Here is a 9483-nt window from a genome sequence, read left to right on the forward strand (position 1 = left end):
GGAGGCAGAGGCAGGCGGATCTTTGTGAGTTCGAGACCAGCCTGGTCTACAAGAGCTAGTTCCAGGACAGGCTCCAAAGCCACAGAGAAACCCTGCTCGAAAAACCAAAAAAAAAAAAAAAAAAGAAAGGTTTCACTGGGCAGCGATCTCTGTGAGTTCAAGGCCAACCTGGTCTATAGAGCAAGTTCCAGGACAGCTGGGGCTGTTACACAGAGAAACCCTGTCTCAAAAACAAGAACAAGAAGAAAGGATTCATTTTTAATTCATTGTAGCACTGTGTATGGACCCCAGGCCTGAACCTTGCGAGTCACGGACTCTATTCTGAACTCCAGCTCAGAGCCTGTGTTCTTTCAGCCATGGGTCAGGTTTCTCTTAGTCATAGCCCCTGAACAGAAACGGGATCCTGAGCCTCAGCATGCTGCCCTCTGCTGCCACGGGAGGGAAGAGGCTGGACTGCTTGGCTAAGGGAGGAAAGATTTTTTGCTTTGCTTTCTCGTGGGCTTTTAACGTTTTAAAAATGGTTTAAGCTTCCCAGGCCTCCCAATCAGGACATTAAAGATTGCAGGCCGGAGAGTTGGCTCAGTGGTTAAGGGCAATTTTACTCTTTTAGAAGACCTGTGTTTGGCTCCCGGTTCCCACATGGTGGTTCACAACCTTCCATAACTCTAGTTCCAAGGATCTAATGCCCTCTTCTGACCTCCACGGGCACCAGGCATGTACACGATACACACACACACACACACACACACACACACACACACACACACACGGGGTGGGGGGACAGATAAAACACTCACATGCATAAAGTAAAAGGATCTAAAAATCCTTTTCAATTGCAGCCCAACAGACGTAATGCAATACAAGTTGTGGATGGCACTTACCCTCCCTATTTGCTTGCCCACCAAGTATTTGCTGTGGCTCTTCTGCTTGCTCTTTTATTTGTGGCTTCAAAAACAGGTTTTGTGCTGCAGTTTGAAAACTTTGGGCGTGAAGCCACCTAGTGGCCATCATCATGTCTGCACTGAAGCGGATGCTGTATGGGAAACATTCTACAGAGCTTTGGTTGAAAATAGGCGATGTTAAGGCTGGGTATGGTGGCACATGACTTCACTCTGTAAGCCTGTATACCAGCCTGGTATACAAACCGAGTTTCAGGACATCCAGGGCTGTTAAACAGAGAAACCATGTCATGAAAAAAAAGGGGGTGGGAGGGAGGAAGGAAGATTGGTTACTTTAGAAAAATTAACTGGGAAGCTGGCTCAGTAGGTGATGGTGTTTTCTCCCAAGACTAAGTAAGGATTTTAGTTTGGTCCCCAGGACACACATGATGAAAGACTCCTTAAGGTGTCCTTTAACTTCCAAACATGCACAAACATTGTCACCTGCATCATTCACACAAAGTAAAACAAAAAACAAAGTGCCTGGGAAAAGTCTAAATTTCATGCAAGACAATGGAAGTGGCGGCCCTTTCCAACGAGAGGTGCATTTCATACTGGATGTCGCAGCGGGAGGCTGTCTGGAAGTTAACTCTTCATCTCACGCCTCTTTCTGTGTGCATCCCACCAGCTAACTGCACTTACGAGAACCAACTTACCTGTCATTTCCCATGTCTAGAACAAAAATGCCTAACTCCAAAGTCTTACTGCTGAATACATGTGCTGTGTTTCTGTCTTAAGAACTCTGTGCATCTGAGCTGTAGGAAATGCAGCTCGGCCCTCGGGGGCATCTCTCAGAGAGACAGTCAGTGCCTATTGGAATCACAGCTGTGTTGGTTACAGGCGGTTGGAATGGCATTAGCTACTTGGGAAAGAACTGAGGAGAATATGACCCTAGTTTCTTCATCACTTGGGTACGGAACCAAGGAAGGTCCAAGGTAAAGCAGTCTGGGGCTGGAGAGAATGTGCAATGGTAAAGACCGCTGACTGCTCTTCCACAGGACCCAGGTTCAATTCCCAGCACCTACACAGTGAGCCATAGCCACTTGTAACTCCAGTCTGAGGTGCTCCCACAGCAATATGCATCACAGACACAAAGACAACATACCTCTTAGCCACTGTTCTATTGCTGACACCACGAACAAGGTAACTTAGAAGAGAGGGCATCTAATGGGAGACCGGCTTACAGGTTCACAGGTTTAGTCCATTAGCATCAAGCCTGGCAGTAGGCAGACACAGTGCCAGAGCAGGAACTGAGAGCTACGTCCTCATCTGCAGGCAGAGACAGACACTCTGGTCTTGGCAGAGGCATTTGAAACCTCAAAGTCGACCCCCAGTGACAAACTTCCTCCAACAAGGCCTCGTCTCTTAGTCCTTCTAATCCTTTCAAATAGCACCCCCTCTGGTGACTAAGCATTCAAATATGGAGAGCAAGCTATCTAGCCTAGACTTGGATGTGGGTTTGGGATCTAAGGCCCGATTCTTCCTTCGCTGTGACATGGGCTAGCAATTTCATCTTTCTAAATAATGTAAATCAATGGCAATATGTGGACTCACTGGCTTCCAGAACATCTGCTTTAGTACATACATCTCAAGCCTCACAGGCAGCACTTCGTAAAGCCAGACCTCAACTCACTTCTAGCACTCTCCATCTAAATAAGGGCATTAGAGGCCTCACTATTGCCCCAAGCAAAGCTAGAACCTTTGCTTCAACCTTCCATGCCAAAGCTTTACCCTAGGCGAAGCTGTCTTGAGAGTTTCTCTGTGTAGCTCTGGCTGTCCTGGAACTTTGTATGTAGACCGCCAGCCAGTCTGGCCCTTGAACTCACAGGGATCCACCTGCCTGACTCCTGAGCGCTGGGATTAAAAGCATGTACCACCACTGCCTGGCTCCTGTTGTTGACTGAAATCAAGATGGTCTTATCTTGGACAGTCTTATCTAAGGTCAATTTTCATCTTACTTCGCCAACAATGCTTAAGAAAATGAGATCTGTTGTAGGATGCCCTCTGCAGTTAGAACACATTGATACCCTGTCTCCCAAACAAGGACCATCACAGGCTGCAGAGATTCACAATAAGCAAATAAAGCATCCCGACTTCCTCATCCTCAGCTAAATTGTAAAAACAAGTCTTGACTATCCACTGCAATGGCAATATGAGGAAGGTAGAACTCTTCCAGTTCTACCCTGGCCCACCCTAGCCAGAGAGCCGGTCCAACCATTCACATTTTTCCTGTTCTAGCCTAGAAAACACACAGCGCACCAGTTGTGTTCTCCACAGCTCCAGCTCACCCCGGGGCCTTCGGCAAGGCGGAAAGCTCAGAGTAACTTGGCTTCTGGGGGACTTGAAATGCCAGGATGGACTAGTCTCTAAGTGACACCGAGGAGCACTCAGCAAAAATCTGTTTGCACAGACGCCGTCATGGTGGTTTCTATGGCGGGGTCAGAATTCCGGAGCTTGTTTTGTTTTCAATTACATGCCCAGTGAAATGCATGAAGCCCCAGGAAACGAGCAGAGGAAAATGTCATCTATTTTCAGACAGAAATATGGAACCCATGAGAGGCTACCATAAACACTCAAGGATAAATCAACTGACAACCAGGAAGACAGACCTCAGACTTAACAGTGGTAAACAGTTTTTATTCAGGCAATGAAACATGGAAAAAATATATTAGTAATTATCATAATAATTCTTTTGTGTGAGTATAACCTTTACAAATATTTACCTGACATATAAAAAGGGAAATTACTATGTGTATAAAATCTATGGGGATGATTATTCCATACAACACAGTCCTGACAACAGGAGCCAGCGCGGCAGGTGCCCCCCCCCACCCAGTGAGGGGCTCCTCACACACTTTAGGGCACCGGGGACATGATGGGAGCAGATGTGCAATAAACACTTGGCACGTTAGTACAGTGGGCATCTACTGGCAAATACAGACTCGCTAACAGCGATACTGGAAAGCTGACTGTTGCCTTGGGACTTCAGAATGACGGAATCCTGTCCCAAGGGTTGCAAAGGACGAAGCTGAGGCTGCAGGATTAACCTAGACACTGCCCTGTATCAGATGTGGTTTCAGAGTTCAAATGTCTGTGTCCATTTGAAAATTATTCACAAATATAGAGTCAGTTGTGTAAGAGGAAGCACTTTTGTTGGGCATATTCAGATATCACAAAAAGGCAAAGCGGCATCTTGACTTACACGACTCCATACAGGGAAGGTTCAGGCCATACCTCAGCCCCATGCTTGGTTTCTTCTGAGCCGTGAAAGCATCATACAGACTACCTAAGGCCAGCATTGCAGCAGCATCTCCATACTGGAACTATACGGGAATCTATGTGTTTACATAAAGCTGAAACCACAGTACAGTTAAGAAAGTCATTCCTCAGGAATCTTATTTGTCCACATCTGACTGCAGGCTGACAGGCACAGAGAGGGGGCTGCGTTTGGATGGAAACTACCAGAAGTGCAATCTGCAGTCTCTGCAAGCGGCTTGCCTGTGCTCTGCACTGGCTCAGGAGAGAACCAAGAGGGAGACACGCTGCTTCTAGACATTAGTTTCCCTTTCTTATCCATATGGGACCCTGAAGAATTTAGTAGTAAATGCTTTTTCCCCAGCACTAGGGATGAAATCCAAGGACTTAGGCATGCTGAGCAAGTGTGTCACCAACTGAGCTACACCCCCAGCCCTAGTAAATCGCTTTAAAAAAAAAATAACTGGAATCTGGAGACCAGTCAAACCTTTCTGAACATTAGTTTCCTTTAAATAACTTTGTTATTAAAACTTTTTGAAAGATGATATCCCAGACCTTTGGTTTGGTACCCGGGGATTCCCAGACTTTATCTGTTCTTTAGTAAGTACAGAATAACCTCCTACCCTTAAAAATCTTCATAATATATACATTTTCAAATTCCTTGCTTGAATCAGACTCTTTCAACACCTACATTCTCTTGTCTCAAGAAAAGCAACCTGAGAGCAGGCTCAGAGGGTCACAGACCTACAGAGACAGCAGGAACGACCAAGTCGAAAGACCAAAAAGTGAAATAGAGACCAAGGAAAGGAACTACAGACGGTCCGCACCACTTTCAGTTTGGTGCGCCCTGAACTCTGTCATGGCTCCCGATGCCGGTGTCTAGCCTGAGCTATCTCTGCTGCAGGTGAGGGCTTCTGTCTACTGTGGTCAATCCAGGGCTGCCTGGTGAATGATCTGTGCACGGAAAGTGCCAAGTCTGCACAGGGAGAAAGCGGGCTCTGGCTGGGAAGGAAGCTGAGCCTGAACTCTAATCCTAAGTGATAGGGACCACCCTCCCGAGAGAGACCTGCACTGAGCGCTTCCTAATTTGGTCTGCTTCTGAAGATGCTAGGCTCCACACTAGAGCACCAAGCAGAGAATACAAAATTTAAGAAAGTTACCAGTCTCCACACAGCATAAGCACACGGTAACCGGGTCTGGGACACTGACAGGTAAAAGCTGTCGAGACTTTGGCAAAGAGGAACTAGAGAAATGGGTCTATGCTGAGTCTCAACAGGTTCACCTAACGCTCCCAAACCACTTTCTGAGTCAGTAGCTTCTATTTCCCTTGTGTTTTAGGGGTTTTGTTATTTATTTTTACAATGCTGGGGTTGCACACCAATGCCTTGTGTGTGGTAAGTTAAAAAAAAAAATGCTACTACCGAGTAGCTCTTAAATCTTTGAAGATAGGATCTCATTGTATAGCCCAGGCAGGCCCGGACTTCTTAGTCCCTGCCTCTGCCTCCAGAAAGCCAAAAATCACAGGCATGTGCCACCAGGCCTGGTCCCCCTTTAAATTGCCTAGCAAACAAGTATTTTGGCCTTCCAGCATGTGTGGAAGGAAACTTTGTATTTTTACTCTCTAGAGTACTAAGAGCTTTTTAGGGCTCATTTAATTAAAAGAAAAATAAATATTCTTTCCTCTGCCTACTATATTTTCTTAATTTTCCAGCTGTGCAAGCTACATTTTTTTATTCTTGTTGGAGAGTATCCACAAACTAGACGCTGCAGAAATTTCCTGGCAATGGTGATGACTAAGAGGCCACTGGCAGACATTGCTTACAGAGCTATTTCATGTCCCCTGCACAGCAATCTCATTTAGCAGGGCCTGTTTTTCAAGGGGTCTCTTCCGCCAGTGTGGCAGGGAAGGACAGGCACCATGCCTCTTCTATGCTTTGTAACATACAGCATAGGATGCTTTAAAATTACACAGGCTTAGAAAGATGACTGGGGCCAGAGATGCAGCTCCACAGTAGAGTACTTGCCTAGCTAGCATGTTCAAGACCCGGGTTCAATTCCCAGCACTACCAAAAAAAAAAAAAAATCAGGGAACAAGGATGAGAGATTTTTGATGGAGACCACTCATACTGGAAAAAAAAAAAATCAATACCAATCACACACGGACACCACCATTACACTGTGGCAGAAACTTCTGCAGTGTTTCCTGAAATGCAAAGTTAACTTCCTTTGTGGAAGAGAATTAAGCTGACGTCGGCTATGTCCCCTGAAGACACTTGAACCCAACAATAATGTCTGTGGCTACAGCCGTCACATTAAGCCCTGTGACTAAATGATTGTCAAGCCATTCCTCCAACCACAGGTAGCTTCTACTTGTTCGTGGTTTTGTACAAAATGGTAAGACAGTAGGCCTTTAAAATACAGCCTAACCTAAGCACCAATTATAACAAGCACACATTGACAAAATGTGACCTCTAGCTTGAAAAGACACTGCTCGCTCCCTGGGGCTGAAGCCTGCACCTGCATGGTGACACACCACTAGAAGGACATTGTTTCTGAGACCTACAGTTTCTCCATGAGGCATAATTCATTTCTGGAGCTGGCTCTGGCTCCTGCAATAGTTTGACAAGGAGGAAAACGTGTGTGTACTGAATAGTGCATATTCATGATGACTCAGGGTAGATGATGAAGGCCAAAAAACGCATTAAAGCGGGAATGGATCTGGTTTTGCCTGCATTTCAAATGGAAAGGAACTCACTGACAGCATGTCGGAAATTCCTGTTTGGGGGTTAACGTCCCCCGGTCTGTGTTCACAGGATTTCATTGTGTCTGTGTGGACCTCCTCCCTGCACTGCCCTCCCCCGCATTCAAGCTGACTTGGGGAATGACTTTTTACTGCCTGTTTGGCTTTAAAGTCCACCTCCAGCATGAAAACGTGTGTTGTTGTTTTAAAGTCTCTGAAGCGCCATGCTTGTAAACACAGAAAACCACAGCCCTCCACCCCAAACTGGTCCCTAGGCTGCCCTCTCTTTTAACAAAACCAGCTGACCCTTTCCCAAGCCCCTTTTGTGTATATTTCAAATAGATAACAACAGCTGGTTTTATTTTAGAGACCAACTGCCCCCAGGTGGACACATCCATCAGATGCGAGACCTGAGGAAGGCCCACGCTGTTGCTCATTCAGTCTGAGCACAAGGGGCCATGCTGGGACCCAAGGGTCCAAACACCAGGGCAACAAACAGCACAGCAAAGTCTTCCTTGGACATGAAACCTACATCCTGATCTTCACATCCCTCATCTCCCCACCCTGACTCAAATTTTGGTTTGGCGGGCCTCAGATTTCTGAGAAAAGGTCTATTCCGCCTCATGCTGTGCTGCCCTTATATTCCAGGTCCCAACGGCTTTCCTGCCCTACCCTCCCAACAGCTATGATGTTACCACGCTTCCGCTCACCCCTTTTTTTGAAACATGGTCTCATACAGCCCAGGCTGGCCTCCAAGCAGCTATGTAGTTGAGGATGACCTTGAACTTCTGATTCTCCTGCCCCTGCTTCTGGAGTGTTGGAATTACAGGCATGCACTACAGCATCCAGTTTCTGTAGTTCTGGGGATCAAACCCAGGGCTCTGTGTATGGGAAACACTCAAGCAATGGTGCAGTGTTGTCAGTCCTACAAAATCTGAAGCTGGCTTTGAGACCTAGGCTCTGCTTCCAAAGAAGAATCTGATCTGTGTTGATTTATGTAACTATGCTCCTCTCTAAACATCCATATCTGAATATGCCTCAGGAGACAGTGGCAGCATGTACACATATGCATGCATGAGTGAAATTAAAATCCCTGGAAATAAAAGGGAACTCAAGTCTCACTGAGAAACTGTTAGTGGCAATAGGGCCAAACTGTCTCCTTCAAAAAAAAGGCCGATAATGAAATTTAAACGGTTAACCAGGTCATAAAAATATCAAATATGTGCTGGGAAGATAACCCCACACGGTTGCCACAAAATTAGAAATTTCACACACTTGGGAAAAGTAAAGATGAACTGCAGATGGAGAAGCACGCGCTGGACCCAGCAGCCAGACTAGGGGAAGCGGCAGCCTGGGTGCGCAGGCCCCCGCTGACACGTCAGCTCCTTCCCCAACACCAGCCAGGCTCCGGCTGCAGCAGTGGGGTGCAGCGGGACAGGCAGCAGCAGGCATGTGCTTTTTAAAAAGTTATTTTTCTCTGCAAAGGAGGGATTACTTTTGGATAAGGCAAGATAATTTGTGGTCACGACACAAGCAGCCAGACTCAGATCTGCACAGCTCACGGGAGGAATCTCAGTCCGTCTTTCCCAGCTTCGCAATGAGCTCATCACAGATTTTCGTCAGTTCTTCAATTTCTTGATTCTGAAAGACAGAGGATATGATTTGCAGGCTGCTTTGTGTTCTGAGAGAAGAGCTGGTGGCTAGCCCAGCCCCAGACATCCTAGTGCCTCTCCACCCCTGGACCAGTCCTCTGAGGTCGAGGACCAAATGCCTTCCTCCATCAAAGTGTGCTCCCAGTACTCCGCTAACTGCGCTAAGGGCGGGGAGAGCCATCAACCCTCCTGAAGCCAGTCCATAAACCTTAGCTTCTGATTCTCTTGTTGAGTGGCTCGCTGGCTAAAACATAAGGATGTGGATTTTGCTTCACCCACCAAGAGCTTCAGGGACTGGGATTCCAGAGTCTGAGTCAGGGTGGCCAGACACAAGCTCTAAGTCAACGGGCACCACTGCACAAATGCACACGTGGTGATGCAGCGAGTTCGCACCACTGCACAAATGCATATGTGTATGGCAATGCAGTGAGATCGCATCACTGCACGAAAGCACACATGGCGATGTAGTGAGTTCACACCACTACACGAATGACACGTGGCGATGCAGCGAGTTCACACAAATGCACACATGGCGATGCAGCGAGTTCAACAGCGAAGAAGAAAGAGAAAGGCCAAAACCCGCCGAGCATGAGAAATACAACTGGTGCCACAGAGACTGAGCATCGAGGTCTCCGCCCAGGATAGCGAGAGGGATCAGCAAGGGGGCCTGGAGCAGTTCCCCTTCCAACTCACCCAGGGTGTATATACAACTCCAAGGGGGCAAGTGTTGACACAGATACCCCGAGGAGGTGATGTGTACAACGGAAAAGCATCCTGAGAGGGGGGTTAGGATCAAGGATGCACCACCAAGCCCAGTCAGGCAGGCGTGAGGGAAGCAGGTGTGTGAGGCAGGTGTGAGGGAGGCAGGTGTGAGGGAGGCAGGTGTGTGAGAGGCAGG

General features: G+C 47.2%; 1 protein-coding gene across 7 annotated transcripts in view; it reads right to left on the reverse strand.

Moving 5' to 3' along the window:
* Positions 1-3554: 3554 nt before the first annotated feature.
* Tacc1 (transforming acidic coiled-coil containing protein 1) overlaps positions 3555-9483 on the reverse strand; it is a 98579-nt gene continuing 92650 nt past the window's right edge. For all 7 annotated transcript variants that reach the window (XM_026787010.1, XM_026787012.1, XM_026787009.1 and 4 more), the window contains one exon: positions 3555-8574. In XM_026787010.1, coding sequence (XP_026642811.1) covers positions 8506-8574 — 69 coding nt within the window. In that variant the 3' untranslated portion in view covers positions 3555-8505. The remainder of the gene's footprint in view (positions 8575-9483) is intronic.

This window comes from Microtus ochrogaster, linkage group LG7_11 (assembly GCF_000317375.1).
Source record: "Microtus ochrogaster isolate Prairie Vole_2 linkage group LG7_11, MicOch1.0, whole genome shotgun sequence".
In the NCBI taxonomy this organism is placed as follows: Eukaryota; Metazoa; Chordata; class Mammalia; order Rodentia; family Cricetidae; genus Microtus; species Microtus ochrogaster.